This window comes from Colias croceus, chromosome 17 (assembly GCF_905220415.1).
Source record: "Colias croceus chromosome 17, ilColCroc2.1".
Taxonomy (NCBI): Eukaryota; Metazoa; Arthropoda; class Insecta; order Lepidoptera; family Pieridae; genus Colias; species Colias croceus.
The window spans coordinates 3,478,347-3,503,313 of record NC_059553.1 but is presented as its reverse complement, the minus strand read 5'-3'; the positions used below and the strand labels follow the sequence as shown (position 1 = coordinate 3,503,313).

Genomic DNA, 24,967 nt, shown 5'->3' with positions numbered 1-24,967 from the left:
GAATCTTTAATACTGATCTCCCATTTTTCATATAGATAAAGAAACAAATCATTTCACTTTCCTACAATAGCATAAACTTTCTTAATTTATAAATAAACCACATAATTTTAAGAATATAAAAAAGAGCGTGGGTACTGAGCACACGTGTCTGAAGTGAAACTTCTTTGGCAAGATTCAAAGATGCCAAAATCGTCGCCTAACTCCATGAGGTGACGGTATTGCCTTGAAATTTTACTCTCAACACGCCTAAAGAAGTTTCACTTCAAAAAAGGGTTTAAAAAATATATCTATTGTACATACCTCGTGATCCGGACCCGGTTTCGAAGCCAATCGAACTTCTGTCAACTGATTCTTCAATGCCCTGGTGAAAAAAAATTGCAATAAATATATTTTTTTCAAAAGCGGTGCTTTGACTTAAAAAATTATTGGTAAATTATAATTTTTATTAATGCCAGATATTAAGACCCATTTTAAATCTCGTTGTTTAAAGCGTTCATTTTGTAAACTTAGATGAAATTTTATTTTTATTAATGAATAAATCGTCAAATCATAATCAAAATTCTCAATTCCGTCCTGAAATTGCGGCAATATAATTTATCTAAACAATTATAAAACTCAATCGCAATGTACGTTACATTTTTCATGAAAATTATTATGAGTCATTACGATGTATTCTTTAACAGTTCTTTCTGGACTGCACCGCTTTTTATCCCTAAATATCCCGGTCGGAACAGGTACAAGCAGCTGGTGATTCAAATCTAGGTTAGTTTGATTACATAGACCTTTTTAGCAACGTGCATTCCTTTACTTTGCGTTAAGCGACGCAACTGATTTGTCCTTCCTTACACATGCAATGAGCAAAATAAGGTCAAAGGATCGGTTATAATATTATTATGACGAGTACTAAATACTTATAAACATTAATTAGCAAGAAAAAACTCAACTCACGCAACCACAAAAAACAAACTTTCACATAAAATATATCAGATATACATACCAACAAAAATTATATGGGTCATAATATCAAAAATGTAAATTGACTGCACCCACCTAGCAAAACTGGCAAAGTGTGCTCTGTCATTGAACATATACGATCATCACACGTCATTACTTCCTAGTTATACCTTGCGCGCCATCCGAATATAAACGCACACGCACACGCACTCGCACACACACGCACACACGCACACACACGTACACACACACACACACACACGCACACGCACACTCACATGTACAGCTCCTCCGCCTTGCACGCCTGGCGGTCGCGGCGCCGCAGCAGCTCGACGCAGTGCTGCACGGTCGCTACGGTCGCGCCGCACGTGGCGCGGAACGACGCGCTCGTTGCACGCACGTCGCTAAGACGCTTCTTGTGGTCCGCGCCTTTTTTATAGAAAAAACATTAAACATGATTACAGAGTGCTTTTTACACCATTTTTCAAAAGAAAAAAATATATAAATAAAAATAAATAAATAAATATTATGTTCATCACACCAATATTTGTCCCGGGTGGGGATCGAACCCACGACCTCTGGCTTGGAAGGCAGCGCCACTACCAACCAAGCCATTCGGCCAGTCAAAATACATAAAATATATAAAAAAAACAACAAATACATCATAATATAACTTATGAGTTTTGAGACGGTATACATTTACAATTCGAACGCAAGCAAGAATCCGCGGGCCTAATCTGGAATTTAAATATACTTTACAAAAATACTTACTGTCAGCCAATTTCACAGCATCAATAGCGTCAGATTCATCATTTATATGCGGGTAAGTATTGACGCACATGTCAAAGTATTGCTGCAGTTGTATCGCCTGCTTTGATAGCAAATCATTGAAAGTCTCCAACTCAGCAATCTTTTCGGCCAAGCGACGGGATATGCGTCCTGTTTGGTAAAAAACATAAATAATGAATTAATTTGATAAAATAATTATTATAAATGTTTATAAATAACATTTTACCTTATTATTTATATATTTTTTTGATAAGACATTTGTGACTAACACTGTAAAGATAAACCTGATAACTATTTTGTTGAAAACTTTAAAAAATGTATAATTCTAATAAATTAGATATCTCTAAAAATATAGCCAATACATTATACAATGTTAAATTCTGAAGCATGAATTTTTAAAACATAATTACCGTGTGATCCTGTTGACTGAAGAGACGTGATAGATCCATGTCTTCTGAGACCACCTCCATTGGAACTGCTGTCTGAGCTTGTACCGTACCCTGACTCCACCTGTAAAAAAAATCACTCATTATTATAACATATTATTGGGATGGAATATATCTGGATTTAATGAAAATGAATGTTTCATAAAAAGTACAGTAGAACCTCTATAAGCCAAACCTCAATAAGTTGAAAACTTCCAATACTCGAAAAGTACATCATAACTCAAATCAATGGACTCTATATTACAGATTTCCTTTATTAAATTAATTACACTAAAACAAAAAACAACAGCAATATATATAAATAAATTATTAGTCAGTTAGTCAATGCAATCCGCCAACCATTTTAGTACATTTATTTTCAACTCGAAAAATCGAGTTTCTGTGTCTTTCTTTCTTATTTATTTCACCTATCCATTTCAAAATAAAGAATTACCTGTTTATGTGAAACTATAATCCATCCAGGGAATTCCTCCATTTCATACTCTATAAATCTAATTTTAGACGTCATCCTTGATGTTCGACTTACAGAGGTACTACTGTACTATATAAAACATATATATTTTAACAAACCTCATAAAAAAATTGGTGAACATATTAAAATTCAATTTAACAAAATTTCTTATCTAACTTTTATTTGAATAGAATAACCATTATTGTGCAATTAATTTATCTCTTCTAATCTCTTTCCTCTAATGCATAAATTCTTGTCACTTATAAGATACTAAAAATGATATACACATAACATCTTGATCATAATCACTTCATAGTATAAAACAAAGTCGCTTTCTCTGTGCCTATGTCCCTTTGTATGCTTAAATCTTTAAAACTATGCTACGGATTTTGATGCGGTTTTTTGTAATAGATAGAGTGATTCAAGAGGAAGATTTTAGTATATAATTTATTCGGTTTTAGACAAAGCGGGCGAAGCCGCGGGCAGTATGCTAGTTAAAGATATAAGAAGTCATATACATAGAACAAGATCATAAAAATATCAAAAATTCAATTCACATTTTCTTAAATCTTATTTTGCATACTTGTACCAATTTGAGTACAGTTTGAGTTACAACATATTAATCAAAGAATTAATTAATACAACAGAAGTGTTATTTTATTATACCTAGATTGTGTCATGAAAAATGCTCTTATGTTTGTATTAAACACATTGTACCTTTTAACATATGTGTTGATGAAGGATTAAATTACAAATATTATAATACTAGGTTTCCGTCCGCGGCTTCGCCCGTGTTTTCAAAGAAAAACTCGCATAGTTCCCATTCCCGTAGGATTCCCGGGATAAAACCTATCCTATGTGTTAATCCAAGTTACCCTCTATATTATGTGTGCTAAATTGCATTGTAATAGGTTCAATAGTATTTGCTTGAAACAGTAACAAACACACATCCTCACAGTTTCGCATCTATACATAATATAATAAATCTGTAGAAGGGTCAATTCTGTACATTGAAAATATTGAAAAAATAAATACCAGGGGGTGTTACTGGATCGATACCAAACCCAAATATGTGATTAAAAAAATTTTTGTCTGTCTGTCTGTATGTGAAGGCATCACGTGAAAACTAACGGTTCGATTTCGATGAAACTTGGTATAATTATACCTTATTATCCAGGGCGTAAAATAGGATACTTTTTATCCTGGAAAAATACGTAGAAAAAATTTATCTTAATTTTTCAGTTTTATCCATAGACGTTGTTCTGTAGAACCGCGAACACATGTTGCGTATTATTATAAGCCTAGCCGTATTTGGGTCCAATAGATATTTATAAGATGTCATTGTCAGAGTTAGGTACTCAAAATGGAGAAATTAACCATCCACGCGAAGACCGACATCCGCGCGGACGGAGTCGCGGGCGGAAGCTAGTTTATAATATTAGTAGGATATTTCCTAATCTAGTAATATGAGAAGCATATTGAGTTATTTATTAGGAATGCTGTTGGCCTTATCAGCTATAAACTCGTAATCTGATAATATTGAAACATAATCATAAAACTGTATACATATCTTGTTACAGTTATTGGAATTTTATGAGTGATATCTTTAGTAATAAACTTTTATTGTATTATATTTATTTGTACCTGTATGGTGAACATAATAATTATTATGGCAAATACATAAGAAATTATAATAGCTAAAGAATTATCTTTACACATCAGTATATCTCTTTGAAATAAACTAGCTCTTTATAAATAAGGAAAACAGATTATGAATCACCTCTTGCAACATGGATTCCTACAATGTTTAAGTGATTTCCACTTTTTTTTTGAATACTTACTTTAAAAGACTCCAAAACATCAATCCACTGTTGTTTTTCCTCAGGATTAGAAGCCCTTAAGTACCAAACACAGTCACTGACTGATACATCAAATCTGCAGTCATCAAATTCATGTGGCTGTAATAAAGTACACAAAAATTCAGACTCAATCAACACACAATGTCTTGTAATTTAAATCATTATAAAAACAGAGAATTACAGAAGGGGAAAACCACACTAAAATGAATAAACATTTTCTAAATTGCCTCAAAATAATACAATATTAAGCATGTTTAGAAAATGCTCACATTACTATGTAGCGTTGAATTTTTAAATAGTGATGTTCATTATATACATTATTTAAATGTAAAATAATCATCAATGTAAATGTGATACAGCATCTTTTTTTAAATAAGAGTCATTTTAAAATCAACAATTCATTTTATGGTTGGTCTAGCAATCATCGTTACGGTCATTCGTCCATTTCAATTAATATAAAAAATATTTATTAAAGTCATCTACAAGGACAAATTAATTTTTTGTAGGTAGTGTCCTATTGTGGAATTTGATCGACATTGTAAACAAGTAACTCACCTTGACTTTAGCTTTTTTCAAACAAAGTGCACCGCGGCATCCCAAATTACTCTCTAATTCGCTTTTATAATACGACAGTGTTGAATCTTTTAACACGATAAATCTATCTTGCCAACCATGTATATAATTCGTCCATTTACTCAAATAACCACGAAGCTCGGGTGGGCTAATGTCCTCCAAATCTGAATTGTCACTCACTGTTATATTTTCATCAGTCATGTTTAAATTTTAAAGGATTTGTAAATTATTTAAACAAAACAAAATAAAAGTAAATTATTATTATTTATGTTTTCGTTATTCCAACAAAACTGTTTTCGTTTGGTGACAGATCATAGACGACATTGAGTTTCTAACCGAGAAACGACAACGATGACCATTAACGACAGGTGCTGTTGTCAGCAGTAAAAATCATGATTTAGGAAATGAAAATTAAATAAATTTTAAGGATTGTAGTCTGTAAATTGATGAAGCAACGTCCAAATTGAAATACTACTTCTCCATTTACCATATTTCACGAAAGTTTTATATTGATTATACCCAAGTCCCAAAATTATAATTTAAAATCTCTTACTTTCAATAATTATAGAACTATAGCAAAAATTTAAACTTCAATCATGAATGTTTACTGTAATCTGATAGAGATTTAAGCAACGCTTGTAATTATATGTGTTCCGAAAATAACAAAAAATAAAAAGTACACTGAAGTTTATGATTTATTTCATTTTCGAGACTGGCAAGAAATTTGTATAGTTATACTGGCAATATCAACGCATTTTATAGAAATTTCATTGGTTGATAAATTAACGATATGGAAAATCTTAGTTTTAATTGGTTACTATCAAATAACCGCCAAAAAGATAATAATTCGACCAATAGTAGACCTAGAATTGCTGCATGTGCGTAATTTCCGTTCAAAATGGCGGATAAAACTATGTCTATTTCTGTTCCATGTGAAAAGCCTATAAAAGTAGAAAAATGGAAAGTTAAACAAGGCGCTTTTGTATCCCAAGGACAGATATTATTTTTATACAGTGATTCGTCGGGCAATAATACTGGATTTAAGAAGTTCAAAGCCTTACGCGCTGGTACTATCGTATCCATCAAGGTGAAAGAAGGAGACATTGCAGAGCCTGGGTAAGTGACGTCAGAGTTAATTAATAGTTGTTGTTTCTAGGTTATTTTAAGATAAACAATTATTATTTCTATGACTAAAGGACAAATAAGATGTACGAATTATTATGTACTAAATCTAAACTATTTTTACTGAAACTAAATGTAAAACTACTTACTTTGTTTGTGTTTTTGTCTAAGGAAAACCTTGCGCGCCAAATCTAACTTTGAACAAAGTGCCGATTTTTAGTCAGTATTTATATTTAACACTGTTTATAAATTAAAACTGTATTTACAGAGGATGCCTAGCCGATCTGGAAGAATGCCGTCATCCTACTGTTATGAAAGATATGTGTGCAGAGTGCGGTGCGGATTTACGCGCCGAAGAACGGCAAAAACAGGACGTCGCAGTTGTCCCTATGGTTCATTCTGTACCTGAATTAAAGGTAAATAATAAATATTGAAATATGTAGTACTGAAATTGTTGTTGAATAAATGAGGACTTATTATAGTAATTTTTTTCAAATACATACCTAGTTACAAAAGTTTTGTTAAGTTGTGAAACATTTCATTTCAGTTGCTCTTTAACAGTAACTGTACAATAGATAGTAATTATGTATGTATAATGTGGATTTTTAAATAATTTCAGGTGTCAGAGGAACTGGCTCAGAAATTAGGCAGGGAAGATGCTGATCGCTTACTGAAAGATAAGAAGTTGGTGCTACTTGTAGATCTAGATCAGACCCTTGTACATACAACAAATGATGATATTCCACCCAATGTTAAGGTAGCTTTCTTAATAAAACCATTTCTATTTTAGAAATATTAATATGTATATTTAGAAACATTTCTGTTTTAGAAAAATTTCTATATTAAATGAATTCTATGAAAGTATATTCCTGGAAACATGTTTCGTATTGCACGCCTCATAAGCGAAGCGTTGAGGTGGGTACTACTGTCACTTCGCGCAAAACATCTGATTTTTCAAACTTAAAATGTCTTTATATATCATACATTGCACTTGTAAGATAATACTTAAACACACATATTAAGAAAAAACATTATTTTTAACATTCATGATATTTTTGATGTCATTTTTGTTATTTAAACTAGTTAAAAAACAGTTTAAAAAAGTTATGTCTTGGACGTCCGTGTGTCTGTATGTGCGGAGGATTTTCTTGTTAACACGATAGCGACCGAAATACTTTACTAATCGAGTCTTTTTTTTTCTCTTACGCTTGAGTATGCTCAGGAATAGAACCCTTTCATTTTTCAGGGTCTGATTCGATGTGGTTTAATTGTTATTAAATAAACAAAAAAAAATATCGACTGTTCTCCATAATTTTAGTATATCTATATATATATATTCTTTATTTAATTTTTTATTTTTTATATTTATAGTGTACTCAAAATTCACCATTATAAACTCGATTCTTTATACTATAAGCCAAGGTTTAAAAAATAAGTTGGTAGTCAGTCCCTTAAACCTGCGCAGTTTCACATCTAGGTGGGGCCACAAGAAAAATAGCTCAATTATTACGGTACCGCTTTCTTTAATTTTCCAACTGTTTTATTTTATTTCTTTTTTATATGTACTCTTTATAAATAATCAATTTTATTGTAAAGGATGAGATTATGAGGCGTGCACTTTTGGATTTTCCAAACTATTTATATCTTTCTTTTGTTATTACTTCTCTACTCACTATCTCTTGTTCTTTTATATGTTTTATAATTTATTTACTATTTTTTTGTTTAAAATCTTTAGGGTGTGCTGCACTTTTTCTTAAGAGGCCCAGGTAGTCCAGGAAGATGGTGTCACACAAGACTCAGGCCAAGAACACAAGAATTTTTGGAATCTGCTTCAAAGAACTATGAATTGCATGTTTGTACATTTGGTGCGAGGCAATATGCACATGCAGTCACTGAATTGTTGGATCCTGAGAAGAAATATTTCTCTCATAGGATACTATCTAGGGATGAGTGCTTTGATGCAAGAACAAAATCTGCTAATTTAAAGTAAGTTTGTTGCTTTATCAGGCCATTAAATGTACCTATTTATTATAATTCATTATCAATAATAATACATTTTTTAAATCAGTTTATGTCGTTAAAAATCCTATTTTTGAAATAGTATAGAAGGAATAAATTACTCATCTTACAGATTACAAGTTTCTTAATATTATGAATTTCAGGGCGCTCTTTCCATGTGGTGATAACATGGTGTGCATAATTGACGACAGAGAGGATGTATGGAAACATGCAGCAAATTTAATTCATGTGAGACCATACTCATTCTTTCAGTCTACTGGTGATATAAATGCTCCTCCACCTTTAAGTATGTATTTTTTTGAATTATTACAAATAGATTTGGTGATCAAAATCTTTTAAATTAATATTTTGTTTGGTCAAAGTAGTCATAAATAGTAATATTTTGTTCATTTTTTCAGTTGAAGAAAAAGCAAAGCCCAATAATGTTAAGAATGGCTCTCTAATACCTCAATTGCCGACACTGGAAGCAGAACCTGAAAAGCAAGAAGCCACACAGAATAATGTCAAAGAAAATTCAGAGAATAATGACACGAATTCCAAGATTGCTGATAAAGAGGTAAAAGATGAAGAGAAGAAAGTTAATGATAAAGCAGAAGGTAATGAAAACGCACCCGTAACAGAGGCGGTGCCTCAATGGATAGAAACTCTAGATGGGCAGATAGAAATAGAAGATGCTGATGATTACTTAATATATTTAGAAGATATATTAAAGAGGATCCATAAGTAAGTAATTTTATATAGCTCTATAAGTTATCAATAGCTCTATATTGTTTGGTCCTTTTTTATCTAATTTATTTCTAAAATAATAAGTCTATACCTATAACTTATAAGCTTTTTAAATTCACAACCTTGAAAAATTTACAATAATGAGTGTTCCAATTATTATTAACTCTTATTGGATTCAGATACAAGTTACATAAAAATGTATTTATGTAACTTCACTTACAAATCCATAAAATATATGTTCTGCTGAAGACTTCCTTTATTCAAGTTTTTTAAGGAAGACAGATACGAGAACAACACCTGTACAAATAAATTTTAAAAACATCCATTTCATTACATGAACAATTCTTATATTATATAAAATTACATTTTCAGACATTTCTACGATATGTACGAGAAAATGGATCATCAAACAATACCTGATTTGAAATTTATCATTCCGGAAGTTAAAAGTAAGGTGTTAGCTGGTACCAGTTTAGTGTTTAGCGGTCTAGTGCCCACGCATCAGAGGCTAGAGACATCCAGAGCTTACTTGGTCGCAAGAAGTTTGGGGGCTGAAGTAACGCAGGATTTTACTGAGAAAACAACACATTTAGTTGCGGTTAGATCAGGTAAATAACAAGTTTCTTACCTATCATTCAAATTATATATTTTTCTTACAAGCTTATATTAGATAATGTACAGCTACCTGTCTATTTGGTAAAATGGTATAAAATAAAATAACTACAAGGGCCATATCACTACATAGTATAAAACTAAGTCGCTTTCTCTGTCCCTATGTTCCTTTGTATGTTTAAATCTTTAAAACTACGCAACGGATTTTGATGCGTTTTTTTTTAATAGATAGTGATTCAAGAGGAAGGTTTTAGTATATAATTTATTAGGTTTTAGATAAAGCGGGCGAAGCCGCGGGCGGTAAGCTAGTATAAAATAAAGCATTTCTTTTCCTTTATTTTGTAACCATTTTATAAATATGATTAAACACTTAAATAATGCTGAACATATTCAATTGTACTCTATATCATTTTTTTAATTAAACCCAGGTACAGCCAAAGTGAATGCCAGTCGTAGAATGGGAGAAGGAAAAACAAAAGTGCATGTTGTGACACCAGAGTGGCTTTGGACCTGTGCTGAAAGATGGGAAAGGGTTGAAGAGAGACTATACCCACTGCAAAGAGGAGGACAGGTGTGATATATGTTTATCTCGAAGCTTGTATAAATAACAAAGGCTCTCCAACAGAGCAGTGCACACTGTGTTTAATATATTTTCAAAGCTTGTATAAATAAAAAAGCTCTCCAACAGAGCAGTGCACACTGTGTTTAATATATTTTCGAAGCTTGTCTTATTAACAAAGGCACTCCAACAAAGCAGTGCACACCTTGTCTACACTAATATTATAAAGAGGAAAACTTTGTTTGTTTGTTTGATTGTAATGAATAGGCCCATAAACTACTGGACCGAGTTTAAAAATTCTTTCACCATTCCAAAGCTACATTATCCACGAGTAATATAGGCTATATATTATCACGCTTAGACTAACAGGAGCGGAGCAACGCGGGTGAAACCGCACGGCACAGCTAGTTAATATATTTTCGAAGCTTGTATAAATAACAACACCGTCCAACAGAGCAGCGCGCGCCGGCCGCCCGCGCACTGCAGCAGCCCGCCGCCCGCTCCGCCCGCGCCCGCGCTGCGCAAGCGCACGCCGTCCGGCCGCTTCATGGACACGCTCAACCCGCTGCTGTCCTTCTCCAGCGACGACATCGCGGACATGGACCGGGAGGTAGGGGACAATGTTTAGTAAAGTAAAAGTAAAAATTATTTATTCTTTAAGACACATATACATCAGTCATAATACATACATTAAATAGTGCTTAATACAGTTTCTTAAAGAAAAACGTTAAAACACAGGAAATAAAATCATTGGTTCCCGCACTAGGCAATGCCTGTCCTGCGGGACCATGAAATGTTTAACAATTTTATAAACAGAGCGGCGATTATGTTATGGTATACATATATTTAAAATTCAGATTTAAATTTAATACATTAACATAATACAGATTAAAAATTAAATTAGATTAAAAATTCATACAAACAATAATTAAACAAAAGTGAAAAAAAATAAATAATTAAGAATAAAATGATGGTCATAATATAAAAAAAAATGATATGATTTCATAGCAATCGTCAATGAAAAAGGCCTGTTTCATACCGATTACAATCACACTGGCTTAAATTTATTACTTACTTATCATTTATCAACGTTAATATAGACATTTGGTTTTGTGTGTCATGAGTTAATTCAAAAACTACTCCTTCTTAATATATATAATTCTCGTGTCACAATGGACTCCAAACCACTTAACTGATTATAATAATCGTCGTAATAAAGTATCCTATCTCTCAGTTCGATCCATCTTGAGAGATAGGATAGTTTAAATCTCAAATCGTCTTAGAGAAAGCGGGCGAAGCAGCGGGCGATAAGCTAGTAATTTTATAAATTGTTTCATGCTAAGCTATGTCTTTACCATGTAACATGGGCGTTTGTATTCGAGAAACAGCTATTAACTGCTTTTTCATATATTTTTTTAATATATGGTCATAAATTTATTATGTTTTGATGATGAAGCTGTTTAACTATTTCCTTTTAGGTGGAGGATATATTTAATGAATCAGACGAAAGTTCATCAGATGATGAGAAAAAGCCGCACGATGAAGATGATGATGAAGAGAATCTTTCAGAGGATAGATTACTAGCACTTGAAACTGCTAATAACTCTCAAGAAAGGTATAAAAAGATATTATGTACACTCACATTTTTGTGTTTTATATTATTTCTATAATACTAAAACACACTTTTAAACAGTCATTTTAAACCTCATCAGCTATTTTTCGAACTATGATATGTTTTAAGATTGTGTCATATTTTTATTTCTTTGCAGGTTGCAAGAGAAAGACGAAGATAACTCTAGTGATTCAGATACAGGTATGCACTGCTAACACATATTATGAATCATAGCAAAAATATTTTTTTTACTTTATAACATTTTTTTACTTAGCCTCTGTAGAAAATGTTTACTGTTTTGTCTTTTATATCATGGTTCTATAGTTTTTTTATTTAACCTATTGTCTAGCCTCTGGAGAAATCTTTACTAATATTATAAAGCTGAAGAGTTTGTTTGAATGCGCTAATCTCAGGAACTACTGGTCTGATTTGAATAATTCTTTTGGTGTTAGATAGCCCATTTATCAAGGAAGGCTATAGGCTATATATATCATCCTAAGACCAACAGGAGCGGAGCAATGCGGGTGAACCCGCGAGGCACAGCCAGTATAAAATATATTTAGTCTTATGTCATAATCACATAAAATTTTTATAAAACTTCATTTTTTAATTCAGATGCTGCGCCACGAAAACGACCAAGACCATCAACACCTCCATCTGATGATGACATACCTCCCGACGATGATGATAGTTCATGGAACCTCATGGGAGCTGCTTTAGAAAGAGAATTTTTAGCGCAGGACTGATACCAGCATTATGATATAGAAATTTTGTTTATTAAATTTGTTTTTTTTAAATGTGTTGTTTTATTTGATCCTTTTTTATTATCTAGTAACTAGTTATCTTAATTGATGAATGTGGCAAAGAAAATAAAGATTCATTAACATGTAATTCATACCAAATTTAGTTATGGAAAATATGAGAATATCCTTGTTTCAATTTCTGTCATAGAAGAGAGAATAGAAAGATACTTTAGTTGACAAAAATTGTATAAAATAACATTATAAAGTAGGCTTTTCAATAATAGATGTATATCAGTTACAGATTATTTCCATCTCAATAGTTCTTTCAAATTGAGAATGAATTCACTTTCCTAGATGTTGACACAGAAAATACAATGGGACAGTTTAAATAAAAAAAAATTAATTGTATTCTAAGCATATATTTACACTACCTATAAATTACATAATATTAAAGTCTTAGATCTAAATTGCATAAGGATCATTCTCATCAAAAACATGGAATTTTGTATATGTGGGTTTTGATGTAAAATCTTTCTTTCCATCTTGCCAACCTCTGGGAGGTGCTTTATCGTAATCAAACGCAGAATCGAGTTTGCCGTACAACTCTGCTTGTCTATCAATATCTTCACGATAATACGCTTTCGCAACTTTCTTTCCACTTATGGGATCTGTAACATCACCAAACGGATGCACTACTTCTTTTACTTCATGTGTTATTAATTTAGTCATTTTTTGAGGTAATGCTTTGATTAAAACGATATCCCCAGTCTTGCACATTTTATTTGGATCATGGCAATAGTAGAATTCATCTTTCCTGAAATACTAAAAGTAATAGTTATAGAATCTTTAAAAATTGCAAGCAATGTAAAAATACCCAGAGTTTGTATACATACCATCAATAAATTTTCGTCCAATTCTAACCTCTTCACACGAATTTTTGCTGCATTTTGTTTCACCGTAGGTACACATTGGCCAAGCAAAAGAAACTTTTTCGCAGCGTCTTTAATTTTATGCGCCATTGTACCGAACTTTTAATTATTTCTTTTTGCTATAGTTATTATTTATTTTTATTAATTATTGCAAATTGAAATTCAATTTTGGGAATTGGGGCCTGTGATGTGATTGGGGCCGTCTTTTTTTTTTTTTTTTTTTGCTTTTCATGGCAAGAAGATGTGACTATTTGCCAGTGTCAAGTATGATGGGGCCGTCTTCTGACCAATGAATAAGGAATCACATGGAAGTGACATACCTACAAAAAAAGTGTGGCCGGCGCCATATTGCTTGTAACAAAACATGGCGGTGTTTAGTGCCGAGAATATATCGATAAACATTATTATGTTTATCGATATAAAAATAATATTAATATATTTTTTTTGAAGTTATACTTCTTTTGGCGCGTAACTTCTAACGCGTGTACATAAACACACACTCTTTTTTATTTATTTTAACTTTATTGTACAAAACATAGAAGTAAAATTACAAATTGAAAAAATGACAATGCCAATTAATAAAATTAAGTATGACGATGGCTGCTCGTGACGGTAACACCTATACAGGGTTACTTGTAAAACACCAGCAACCTCGCCGGACAAGATAGCTAACCCTGTATAATTTGATAAATCCAGTTCAATTTTGACTTCGATATAAGGATTACGGTAGACTTACAATTTGGTAATTTCAGTTTTGAGGAATGTAATATAATGAAACAACATAATATATACTAATATAGGTATATAATAGTATTTTATTACGATGAACAACACAATATACAGTAATTGTATTTATTTATTTATAAATAATAGACAAAAAAAACAATAATATATAATAATAGAGAAAATTATAGAGCTAAACTATTTTGTGCAGCCTGGAATGCACTCGGATACACTCTGTTCATTTTTGAGTACGGGATTTGAGGCTCAACTGGTACCTGGAAATGAAATGTCACAGTTTACATTAACTAGCATTGTTCATTTTATATTTAAACTAAAATGCAATACATTTTAATTAAAAGGGCAATGCTGATGGTTTGAAATTAATATCAACATTAGGGCTTACAATAGCGGAACTTGAATTTATATTTTTGGTTTTATGGCATTGAAATGCTTTATAAATATAAATTTATAAAGAATAGAAAAATAACTTAAAACACCCCATGTATTTAAAGTAAATTGCACTTTCCCTCAGTCAATAACATTTCAACAACCAAATATCACCCAAGTTTGTACTCAAAAAATCATATAAAACCATCTCAGTTTGTTCACAGGCCTCCTTCAAAATAGGAGAAACGTTAGATTATAAATGACAGCCCTAAATCTAAATAAAAAGACCAAAAGTAAATTGGAAGACATCACATGTCTACAGATAAAAACCTCACCCTGTGTGAATGCAGCGGCAGACATACTGGTATAGCATCATCGTGCAGACTAATCACATCCATTGTTCTATTGAAAGCACTTTCGGGGAAATGTAGGGAACCTACTATGATATTATATCCTTTACATTTGGCTTGATATTTTCAGTTTCAATTGCTTCTAACCATTCTCCTTTTCTATTTTCACTTCTTGGTAACCTTCAAAAAATGAATTTTTAGGTTATTATAATTTTAGTCCTGACCTGACTTATTTATAAATACATTTTTAAAGTACCTACTATAAAAGCGATTAATCTTACTTAAGTTAAAATTCATATTAGGTAAATTTAAGTATTTTATTTTTCCTTCTGCTGCTCTTGGCAAAATTAATTTGTTATTTTGGAAGTGTATTCACCAAAGTAACTATTCTTAAGATTAATGACACAGCCTTGGGAGACGCACGTCTTCATCGAACATTTTGCTGATGTCGATATTATAAGTCATCACTAGCACCCAAATTCATTATTTTACTAGAACGATAATATACAAAATAAAGCTAGGGGTTTCTTTAGTTAACTGCCGCACGTATTATAGGTTTTTTGTGGGAGGGGAGGGGGGTCACATCGGGGGGGACCCTCCCCCCAAACGGGGAAAGTTAGGAAACCAATAGTTTTGGAGAAAAATCAATTTTCCTATTCTAACCTCAAAATGTATGGAATTGGTGTAAAATCATTTTAACTAAGCATTAGACGATAATAACAAAAAATTTACGATACATAAATAAAATACAAACAAGTTGTGTAAACCTACGTAGTTTTTTTATTTGAGTGGGAATCGCCCTAAAGTCGCTTCTGGTGGCAGTTCAAGAGTTAACCTAACACGCTCGTCGCTTCGTTCCTCGCTACCTATTTGGATATTAAAAATAAAAGTTTAATAGTTTTTTAACCTACGTAGATTTATTTTTTGTTTGAGTGGGAATCGCCCTAAAGTCGCTTCTGGCACTCGCCGGCCGCTGCCGCGGCACGCTCGCTTCGCTCGCTCGGCTCGTGCGGCAGTTCAAGAGTTAACCTAACACGCTCGTCGCTTCGCTCCTCGCTACCTATTTGGATATTAAAAATAAAAGTTTAATAGTTTTTTAGCCTACTTACGTAGATTTTTTTTTTTTGTTTGAGTGGGAATCGCCCTAAAGTCGCTTTTGGCACTCGCCGGCCGCTGCGTACAGTGAAATGGAACGTCTTGGTCCGCTTTTTTTGCACAACAAAACGGATAAATGCGCTTTTTTCGCACAAAAAATTATTAACTTTAAAAATTAATAACTAAAAAACTACAAGTTTCCTAACGATAATATTTTGGAATTACAATCTTACATTACCTAGCTAACTAACAATATAAATATTTCCAACAAATTCGTGCGGCAGTTAACTAAAGCCAACCCTAAAGCTATATTTGGTAACAATTTTACACTGAACATAGTCTGTGAATACTCCTCAATTCAATATACATGAAAATAAGTAAATCAGCAAAGTAATAACTAATATTTCAGTCAAAACGTATACATACCGGTGCAAAGACAAACTTTTCTAGTTTTCATTCTTTCCGGAGCCACATCCCACAATACTGCGCTTTGGTATTATGCCACTATTTGTCCTTGACCACTCTATATGTTTCAGACACAAATGTTTGTCACAATCACAAAAATATTCACTATTTTTCAATGTTTACTACGGAGCAATGACAGAGCATGTACATCATAATAACGAGAACATAAAATGGCGCCCGGCCACAGTAGGTATTTGAGCTAACTTCAAATGTCAAACGGTATAGAATTAGCACTGACTGACGTATAGTCATATATTTTCACTTAGCAGAATATTCATTAGTTAGAAAGAGACAGTATTCGTTTTATTATTTCGGTATCGAAATGCATGATATTTGTATAATCAGTCGTTTGTATAGAACATTATGCCCTGTCCATAGGATTCCATAAAGGCCCTACTCACGGTTCAACACAACCAACAATCTGCTGAAACAATTTGTTGCAGTCGCGATTGAGCGTTCTCAACTCACGATTCATCCAACCCTCAATCTGATGACACAATTTCATTCCGCGATTGCTTGCCACAACGTGTGCACGTCACGTTGATGCCTGGCCTGATGCTAAACCTCAACGCAATAATACGCATTATTAATGGATATACTAATTTATGAAATATAAGATAATTATCTTTGTAAAGCTTGTATTTTTTCCAATTTTATTGATAGATTTCAAGGGCTATAAAGTATAAACGGCTATAAAATATAAACATCTTCCTCAAATATGTAAAAATGTCTTTCCCGCGTTTATCTCAAAACCGCCATTTTGCGATTACTGCGCAGCATGAAAGGCCCTACTCACGGTTCAACACAACCAACAATCTGCTGAAACAATTTGTTGCAGTCGCGATTGAGCGTTCTCTACTCACGATTCATCCAACCCTCAATCTGCTGATACAATTTCATTCCGCGATTGCTTGCCACAACGTGTGCACGTCACGTTGATGCCTGGCCTGATGCTAAACCTCAACGCAATAATACGCATTATTAATGGATATACAATTTATGAAATATAAGATAATTATCTTTGTAAAGCTTGTATTTTTTCCAATTTTATTGATAGATTTCAGGGGCTATAAAGTATAAACGGCTATAAAATATAAACATCTTCCTCAAATATGTAAAAATGTCTTTCCCGCGTTTATCTCAAAACCGCCATTTTGCGATTAACGCGGCTGCGCGATTGAGCCGAGATTGCACGGTTCCCAACTTAGGGGTTTTCCCCCCAGATTTAGGGGGTAAATAAGTGAGATAGGAATTTTTTAGGGGTCTGAAATTTTTAGGGGTATTTTTAGGGATTTTTTTTTGACTGTTTAATATTTTTAAATTGATAATTATTAATTACATAACTAGTTTTAATATTTATTTCTTGACCTAGCGACTCATAGCGACATCCAGTACGTAATTAAATAAAATTTTGCAAAGCATCATGATGGTCCGATTTACATTAAATCGAAATGGTGGATCTTGTACAACATATTTTAATCCATCCAATAAAATGTTAAATTTATTCAACATGTATGATTTCAAAAACGCTGAATCTTCAGATGAAGACGAAATATTTTATGTATTAAATAACTTGTAATAAAAAGACTTTTGAAACATATTACAGCATATTATTTCTAAATCATCATGAATTTATATTTGTATGTTTTTTTAGGGGGACAACTGAATAATTTAGGCGTTTTTAGGGGTTTTTGACACAAACTTCAGGGATAAATATTTTTGAGAGTTGGTAACACTGCGAGATTGGAGCAATCACAATACTCACGTTTCAACACGCACACAATCTGCTGAGACAATTTGTCGGGTTGCTTCCGCACCGATCCAATACGCAACATGTTGGGTTACGCCCCCAACGTGCCCTCAACTATACTATTCACGACACAATCTGTCAGCTCACTGCAGATTGTGTCAACAGATTGTTACTGAAATTGAATCGTGAGTAGGCTACTTGATTGAGCCTAGATTGGAGCAATCACAATACTCACGTTTCAACACGCACACAATCTGCTGAGACAATTTGTCGGGTTGCTTCCGCGCCGATCCAATCCGCAACATGTTGGGTTACGCCCCCAACGTGCCCTCAACTATACTATTCACGACACAATCTGTCAGCTCACTGCAGATTGTGTCAGCAGATTGTTACTGAAATTGAATCGTGAGTAGGCTACTTGAGTCATTGCTTCTGACCCGTAGACAGAGTAACTAATAGACCCAATGACGATACCTTTCTCACTTACACAAGAAAGAGAGCGAAAATACCATAACAAATGCATAAGACAAAGACACAAATACCCAATTTTTTGTCCCTTAGTGTGTAACCTGTTTTTCAAGATCCGCAACTTGAGTTGCGAAACAAACTTTGACAGTTCGTGCCTTCATCGTGCTTGGTGTTCGAATTTTGGATATTATTTAGTAAAAAATCGATACGAGTACATTGAAAAGACGGTGAAATTATCTTAATATAGACATCGAAGTAAATAGAATGGTGCGTTGTCGTGTTATTGCATGTATAAGCGATAGTGAGAAGAAAATTGCCGTTGTGTCTTTTCACGCGTAAGTACGACTTTATTGTCCTTATTTATAGTTTCTCAGTGATGATTATTTATACTTTAGCCTAAAGTAACAACAAGTCGCGTTAAAACAAGGAAAATATTAGCGTAATATCGATTTTTACATTCAATAACCTATAAACATCAACAAGTAAGTGTTGCCAGTGTCGGGAAAAATAATACCCCGATCATCAATAAAAAAATATTGATTTGACAATATGGCGAAACTCGAAAGTAAATGAATATGAAATCCCATAATAACCCAGTGTTTCGGGAAGACTTCGGCATCGAAAACATATTTTAATTTATTATTTCTCATAGTAATAATTGTGATTGACATAAAATTACACTTATAATTTTAGAGAACCTGAACTACCTGCGAGCATTAATTATTATTAACCTATGTTTATCGATTTGTTTCCAGATGATCCAGACCTACGTAATTAATGGATCGAAGTGGTAGAAAAGATTGGATTCTCACAAAATATTGTAAAATATGAACAAGCCAATGAAAAAGTAAGAAATGTGTTTCGTCATCAATAATCAATCTGCTTATATTTTTTGTATCTACTAAATTGATTATAAAGACAAAAGAAAAATCTCATAACTGGTTTTATTTAATTGCTCCTAAAAATATTTACCCTTTCCAAAACATCCGGGAGCTCGGATACTGTGGCAACATTCAACTTATACATTGACAAACTATCTTTGTCTCAGTCGCGGTTACAGAGTACCTTTGTCTATTAGTTTCTCAGTCTACGTTCTGACCACAGCACAGCTTTTGACACTTGACAGATTTAAAATTGACAACTTTTTTTTACAATTCAGACAATGATTGCCATAAACAACGTCACAGAATAAAAAGAAATGTGTTGTTTTTCCCCGAATTTAAACTCAAAAACTATTCAACTCCGTCGAATAAAAGACTATTTATATGTTGTTATTTGAATAAAAATATGTTAGCGATTATTTATATATAGAATATTAACTTGATTCAATGTTCATTATTAACCGACTTCAAAAAAAAGGAGGAGGTTATCAATTCGGCCGGTATATATTTTTTTTTTTTTTTTTTTATGTATGTACACCGATTACTCCGAGGTTTCTGAACCGATTTACGTGATTCTTTTTTTGTTCGATGCGGTATGGTGTCGAATTGGTCCCATAAAAATTTTATTCGAATAGTCCCAGTAGTTTTTATTTTATGAGCATTTTTGTCTGTAGGTATTTGTAAATTTTGCAAGTGCAAGTTTGAAGTCGGTTGTTTTTAACGCAGTTATCACTTGTTCTTTTTTCTTCATTCGTTTATCCCACGTTTGTCCAGTTCTGGTATAAACTTAGTTATAGATTAGACTCTACTCTAGGTAGGTATGTAATAATGGTATAAAAACTTTATAATCTCAAAAGTATATCTAATCATTGTTTTTTACTGCCTTGTATTTAATCTAAATTATTAAGGAAAATCATCTATATTACCATCCGAGCTTGAAAATTTAGGTAAGTTCAAATCTAAGTTATAAATAAAACACATTTCATGTACAAATCCCCATTTAATGCACCTTTATTAGCTCCTCCTTGTTATCACATAACAATAAACATTATCATTTATTTTGATGATTATCATACACCACTATATTTCCCATATAATATACCACCATACTTAAGTAAGGTTACATAGAACAGCATAATAATAAAATGCTATAACAATCACTTCACGCAGGCACTAATTTTGTTATAGGTTTAACTAAAGTTATTAATGCAGCAAGTGACGATAAAGTTCCCAGTGTACCAATAGCACTAGGGCTTAACTTTGTAAACCCTAATGCAGTTAACGGTATAAAAATATCACAAGAATTCTTTAATGTGTCTATGAAGATATCTTTATGACAGCTAAGAACAGCAGACAAATGTTTCATACTGACGTGTAAATCAAAATTCTTTACTGAACCTGCAATGAGGTTTGTGGGCCTGAGGAATGTTGTTCTATTCAATTCTAGAACATGTAAGATTTCATAGAAATCACGAGCTAAATTGGCAATAATTGATATTAACCAAAATTTGTTTGCAGTGCGATTCCAGTTGTCAGAATCTGTTTTAAGAAATCCACTTTTTGTCAACCACACAACATGATCTGCATAGAGAAATAATGCATGAGCAATTTTACTTATAGTTAATGAAATTCTTAAAAACGGATCTTCTATGTTGAGTGAGTTCAATGCTGTATAGCATATGTCAACACATCTTCCAAGTCTTAAAACTGAAAAAAAAAAAATAACAAATAAAATGATATCAGATTAATGCCCGATTTCACCAGTAACCCCTAAACAGTCTCCTAAGTAAGGGTTCCTTATTTTAAGGGACCCTTCAAATCACTACCTAACCTAAATTCTGTTTCACCATCCTAAGGGTCACCTAAATAGGAGAACCCTAGTTAAGTGACGTTTAGTGTGGGGATGCTACGCAATGTTAGTCGAAAAGTGTATCGACTATAGGATTCTATTGATATTTAGTTGAAAAATCACTTGATTTTACTTAGTTTATGTGTAAATATTGAGTTTGTTACCTTAAAAATATATAAAACCATAAAAAAACACAACTTTTTATATTTTGTCTAAAATCAAACTTCACAGTGACATTTTTAATGACAAATGACAATGTCATCGCGTGACTCAAGTTGCTTCGTGAAATTATTTTTTCCCTTGATTACATAATTAGTCCTATCTAGTGTTTGTCTATATTTACTAATACATATATTAACTTGGTGTTGGATAATTTATATATTGTGTTGTTTTTTATGTTTGTTGTAGATATCATCTGCGCTTGATTTGAAACTGTTGGATCTAATTTGAACTTTTTGGACGTGAACAAACCCATTCACTACAGGACATTGGCAAAATTGTGGCAACGCAGTACTGCCATAAACTAAAATATTGAATTGAATTAAATTATTTAGGTTTTTTGATTTTGTTGCCGGTTGCATTCATTGTTTGATTCGTGTTATTTTTCTTTGGTGTTTGTAATTATATTAGGTATAAAGAATAATGGCAGAAAAGAGAAAACGTGAACAAAATTTATCTGTCATCATATTTTTTTTAATCCTTTTGATCTTTCGCAGTAAATTCGCGTTCGCCTTAACAAAACTCGGTTATTTTATAATTCTATAACTTCAATTGCTTCTAAATATTTGTGTCGTCGTCGCTATCCATTTTTAATACGTTAAATAGGATAAATATCTGTCACTTAAATGTTAGGGGATCGAATATTCACCCCCTAAATTTTAAGGGCTACCTAACGATATAAGTGACACTTATCCATCGGTGAAAGCAAATTTTACGTTAGGTATCCCCTAAAGTGACTTAGGTGACACTTAAATTTTACGGGTTGTTGGTGAAAACGGGCATAAGTGGTTAATGAAATTGTATAATATAAAAAAATATACAATAATATAAAAACAAACCTTTCCTAAATGAGCTTAAATTACTTTCCAAGCTCTTTATTCTGTCAATGGAGTATTTATTTGCATTTCTCCTTTCTAATTGATGCCAGACCAGTCGACTTGCATACTGAATTAACCTTGAATATAAAAAAAAAACAGCTAATTTCTAGAATGCATAGAGATGGTAAAAAATTGGAGTCGATTTTATGGCTTTATTTATAAAAACACAATTTATCACTGACCTGGCAAGTTTATCTCTCCCATTGGACTGATTATTTATTTTTATGACAATGTCCATCATGAAAATATCATTAATAGATTTTACAACATGATCTGGAACAGATTAATACAAATAACAATACAAAACGCATACATTTTAATTCCAGGATAATACATAAGGAAAATCACCTTCAAAAACAACTGATTAAAGTATTACGATTATTTGAATAATAGAATAATTCAAACGATTATATCATGACTATTGATTTTTATTTATGTATCAATTCGTTTATTTGCTTTTGGAATGAAACATCAAGTAAACTGGAATATTATAGAATAAAATTTTGTGTTCTACTCTAAAAGGTAGCAATGTACTTACACGTTGTATTTTTTAATGTTAAGTTTCAAATAAACTTGAGTGAGATCTATATATGACTGGTGAACTCATATAATAAGCCAAGAAGACTATTAAATCGTTGGAAATATTATAATTTAATAATTTTAGACAGTAAACATAATATTAAAATGGTTGGATCATGGATGATAGATCTCTGTCACACTCTGACAGCTGTCAGCTGACTCTGTCTGCTGTCAATGCATATGACAGAGAGACGTCGCATTCGCAGAGTAAAAAATAATATGTCAAAGTTAGAAAAAAAAAATTAAAAAACATGTAACACTGAAATCATAGATTAAAGAGAACTATATATCTCTAGAACGAAGAAGAGAACTAAAGGTATTAAATTAAATAGTGGTATAATATGTTCTACTATGCTGAAATCTTCCACAACGTGACATTGCGAGAGTAGGTACGGAGTACTAGGAGAATAAAAAAGAAATTATCCCAGACTAGACAGTCTCATAAATATATCTTTTAAATTCTTATTTGAATCACAACAAATTAATGAAAATCGCATTTGTTTAAATAAGTTTAAAAGTTTTAGTATAATATTTATACTGGTAGCCCCTGTGGGTAGCCCAGTTAAAGGCCCTACTCACGGTTCAACACAACCAACAATCTGCTGAAACAATTTGTTGCAGTCGCGATTGAGCGTTCTCTACTCACGATTCATCCAACCCTCAATCTGATGACCAGTGTTGCTAACTCAGTGGAATTTCCACTAGATCTGGTGGTTTAGCTCCCCCATTTAGCGGACAAATATTGGTATAAAGTACTATTGATATAAAGTATGGGCGTATTCAGAAAGAAAGCTTGAAACTTATAAGCGCTTATAAGCGCTTATCGGCGCTTATCAGCGCTGGTAACCCGCGTTGGAAAATATATGAACATGCGCCGATAAGCGCTGATCGGCGCCGACAAGTTTGTTGAAACTTGTTGGAACTTGTCGGCGCCGATCAGCGCTTATCGGCGCATGTTCATATATTTTCCTGCGCGGGTTACCAGCGCCGATAAGCGCCGATAAGCGCTTATAAGCGCTTATAAGTTTCAAGCTTTCTTTCTGAATACGCCCTATGATTTGATGATTCAAAAGGTTATATGTTTATTCTGTATTTGTGTACAAAAACAATAATTGTCAGTACCTACGTATTGGCAACGCTTTACGCTGCGGCCGCGGCGGGTAGCTTCTAGCTTGACGTATTTTAATTAATTTTGTGAAGTAATATGGTTTTACATTAAATATGCCCAAATCACAATACACACCAAAATTTCTATCACAGAAATTTATTCTTCACATAGGTACTGAAACTCTAGAAGAAGCAGATTTTTCTAGATGATCTTTAAATGTAACAAAAATAAAAATAATTGGTTGCCTGTAAAGTCGGTATACGGGCGAAAGTTTTACGTGACAACGACTTTTTATGTCTCTCTCTCTCGCTCTTAGGCGGGCTAACCATGCCCGCGTGCCTCTTTCGGTGACTCATCGTAACGTTACCGAGCGTTACACTTTTTCATAAGTGACTCCCAGCCGCAACCTAATTTAAGACGTTGTCACGTCAATTACTTACTTCAAAATTGTTGTTATTTACAAATAACTCGCAAAAAATTAACCAACGGGCACAAAATATTTACATGTCTCTGGATATTTTTTAGTGTTTTTTCTGGTGGTTTTAAAGACCGATTACTTTAGTGGATTTCTGGTGGGCCACGAGGCTCCAATATGTGGGTTCGGAAAAAAAAAGGTGGCAACACTGCTGATGACACAATTTCATTCCGCGATTGCTTGCCACAACGTGTGCACGTAACGTTGATGCCTGGCCTGATGCTAAACCTCAACGCAATAATACGCATTATTAATGTATATACAATTTATGAAATATAAGATAATTATCTTTGTAAAGCTTGTATTTTTTCCAATTTTATTGATAGATTTCAAGGGCTATAAAGTA

General features: G+C 32.8%; 4 protein-coding genes and 2 long non-coding RNA genes across 9 annotated transcripts in view; 2 read left to right on the top strand and 4 right to left on the bottom strand.

Annotated features, from left to right (window-relative positions):
* Positions 1 to 5,427, bottom strand: part of LOC123698960 (ceramide transfer protein) — a 44,351-nt gene extending 38,924 nt beyond the window's left edge. Inside the window, exons 1-6 of one of the 3 annotated variants that reach the window (XM_045645797.1) lie at positions 5,055 to 5,427; positions 4,482 to 4,598; positions 2,154 to 2,253; positions 1,726 to 1,893; positions 1,233 to 1,383; positions 301 to 361 (exon numbers count right to left, since the gene is read on the bottom strand). In XM_045645797.1, the coding sequence (XP_045501753.1) occupies positions 301 to 361; positions 1,233 to 1,383; positions 1,726 to 1,893; positions 2,154 to 2,253; positions 4,482 to 4,598; positions 5,055 to 5,273 (816 nt within the window). In that variant the 5' untranslated portion in view covers positions 5,274 to 5,427. The remainder of the gene's footprint in view (positions 1 to 300; positions 362 to 1,232; positions 1,384 to 1,725; positions 1,894 to 2,153; positions 2,254 to 4,481; positions 4,599 to 5,054) is intronic. The other 2 variants (XM_045645796.1, XM_045645798.1) reach the window with 2 other exon arrangements.
* A 520-nt stretch (positions 5,428 to 5,947) lies between these two features.
* On the top strand, positions 5,948 to 12,515 carry LOC123699239 (RNA polymerase II subunit A C-terminal domain phosphatase). 2 transcript variants are annotated; one of them, XM_045646149.1, is made up of 12 exons: positions 5,948 to 6,188; positions 6,463 to 6,610; positions 6,814 to 6,951; positions 7,930 to 8,180; positions 8,357 to 8,499; positions 8,612 to 8,936; positions 9,312 to 9,547; positions 9,980 to 10,122; positions 10,565 to 10,720; positions 11,589 to 11,725; positions 11,880 to 11,923; positions 12,338 to 12,515. In XM_045646149.1, the coding sequence occupies exons 1-12, from the start codon at positions 5,971 to 5,973 to the stop codon at positions 12,466 to 12,468; spliced, it is 2,070 nt and encodes a 689-aa protein (XP_045502105.1). In that variant the 5' UTR covers positions 5,948 to 5,970; the 3' UTR covers positions 12,469 to 12,515. The 2 variants fall into 2 exon arrangements, 1 of the variants encoding a protein (XP_045502105.1); XR_006752504.1 differs by lacking the exon at positions 12,338 to 12,515 and having other exon boundaries at positions 10,570 to 10,720.
* A 353-nt stretch (positions 12,516 to 12,868) lies between these two features.
* On the bottom strand, positions 12,869 to 13,595 carry LOC123699100 (28S ribosomal protein S17, mitochondrial). Its single transcript, XM_045645971.1, has 2 exons — positions 13,359 to 13,595; positions 12,869 to 13,287 (listed from the first exon to the last, which is right to left on the bottom strand). The coding sequence occupies exons 1-2, from the start codon at positions 13,482 to 13,484 to the stop codon at positions 12,928 to 12,930; spliced, it is 486 nt and encodes a 161-aa protein (XP_045501927.1). The 5' UTR covers positions 13,485 to 13,595; the 3' UTR covers positions 12,869 to 12,927.
* A 637-nt stretch (positions 13,596 to 14,232) lies between these two features.
* Positions 14,233 to 14,966, bottom strand: LOC123699243. Its single transcript, XR_006752506.1, has 2 exons — positions 14,840 to 14,966; positions 14,233 to 14,392 (listed from the first exon to the last, which is right to left on the bottom strand). It is a non-coding gene; the product is annotated as an uncharacterized LOC123699243 (long non-coding RNA).
* A 3,641-nt stretch (positions 14,967 to 18,607) lies between these two features.
* Positions 18,608 to 19,567, top strand: LOC123699355. Its single transcript, XR_006752509.1, has 2 exons — positions 18,608 to 18,967; positions 19,388 to 19,567. It is a non-coding gene; the product is annotated as an uncharacterized LOC123699355 (long non-coding RNA).
* A 926-nt stretch (positions 19,568 to 20,493) lies between these two features.
* On the bottom strand, positions 20,494 to 23,164 carry LOC123699244 (peroxisomal membrane protein 11B). The gene is made up of 4 exons (XM_045646153.1): positions 22,998 to 23,164; positions 22,642 to 22,732; positions 22,421 to 22,536; positions 20,494 to 21,220 (listed from the first exon to the last, which is right to left on the bottom strand). The coding sequence occupies exons 2-4, from the start codon at positions 22,698 to 22,700 to the stop codon at positions 20,676 to 20,678; spliced, it is 720 nt and encodes a 239-aa protein (XP_045502109.1). The 5' UTR covers positions 22,701 to 22,732; positions 22,998 to 23,164; the 3' UTR covers positions 20,494 to 20,675.
* Positions 23,165 to 24,967: the final 1,803 nt, after the last annotated feature.